The sequence below is a fragment of the Rhea americana genome, unplaced genomic scaffold, assembly GCF_003343005.1.
Source record: "Rhea americana isolate MKP2758 unplaced genomic scaffold, rheAme1 scaffold_1967, whole genome shotgun sequence".
Classification (NCBI taxonomy): Eukaryota; Metazoa; Chordata; class Aves; order Rheiformes; family Rheidae; genus Rhea; species Rhea americana.
In genome coordinates this window covers 1-1110 of record NW_028186113.1, presented here as the reverse complement: position 1 = coordinate 1110, position 1110 = coordinate 1, and the positions used below count along the sequence as shown (strand labels likewise).

Genomic DNA, 1110 nt, shown 5'->3' with positions numbered 1-1110 from the left:
CCAGGTGGGTTTGAAGGGGGTCTCAGGGGGACCCAGGCAAATCTGAGGGGGCCCCAGGTGGGTTTAGGGGGACCCGAAGGGGATTCGGGGGGCTCAGGGAGACCCAGGCAGGTCGGAAGGACCCTGGCTGTGTTTAGGGAGGGTCTCAGGGGGCACAAGGAGGTTTGGGGGGAGACTCAGGTGGGTTCAGAGAGGCCCTGGCAGCTTTGGGTGACCCCAGGCAGGTTTTGGGGGGGAGCAGGGAGACCTGGGGGGTTTGAAGGGCCTTGAGGGGGCTCAGAGAGACCCGGGTGGGTTTGCAGGGCCTGGGGAGGGACAGGGGGACTTGGGGGGCTCAGGGGGCCCCAGGGGGATTTGGAGGGACCGGCGGAGGTTCGGGGTGACCCAGGCTGGGGTGGCGTGGGGTGGGGGTGGCGCCGCGCTCACCGGGGCGCCGGTCCCTCCTCTCCGCCATCCTCTCCTTGAGCCGGGCCAGCTCCTGCTCCCGGCGCCGGGTCTCCAGGCCGTGCTGGGCGCTGCGGCTGGCCAGRGCAGCCGCCAGCCTGGCCACCTGGGCCAGAGGGGGGTCGGAGGGGGGCCAAGCCGGGCCGGGACCCCCCCACCGGCCCCCGGATCCCCCCGGCACCGCCGCACACCTCGGCCCGCTCGGCCTCCAGCCGCGCCAGCAGGCGCCGGTTCTGCTCCCGCAGCCGCTCGGCGTTGCCGCGGGCCCCCGCGATCTCCCGGGCGCACGTCGCCACCCGCGCCTGCCGCCACCCCCGCAGCGTCCCCACCGGGACCCCCGGCACGGGGACCCCCGGCACGGGGACGCCGCGGGCACGGGGACGGGATAGCTCCAGGCATGGCACAGCCTCGGGCATGGGGAACGTCGCAGGGACGGGGACAGTCTTGGCGACAGGGACAGCTCCCGGCATGGGGACACCATGGGGACACCAAGGGACGGGGACAGCCCCGGGGATGGGGACATCATAGGGACACTGAGGGGACGGGGACACCCCTAGGGATGGGGACACCAGGGGACGGGGACAGCTCTAGGCATGGGGACACCGCGGGGACAGTCATGGGGATGGGGACGTTGCAGTGACGAGGACAACTCCAGGCATGGGGATG

General features: G+C 72.9%; 1 protein-coding gene across 1 annotated transcript; it reads right to left on the bottom strand.

Annotated features, from left to right (window-relative positions):
* Positions 1-426: 426 nt before the first annotated feature.
* On the bottom strand, positions 427-1102 carry LOC146596923 (uncharacterized; the record flags this gene model as incomplete). Its single annotated transcript, XM_085303079.1, has 2 exons — positions 636-1102; positions 427-550 (listed from the first exon to the last, which is right to left on the bottom strand). Coding segments are annotated over exons 1-2 (403 nt in total), but the record flags the coding sequence as incomplete, so codon positions are not given.
* Between the last annotated feature and the right edge of the window lie 8 nt (positions 1103-1110).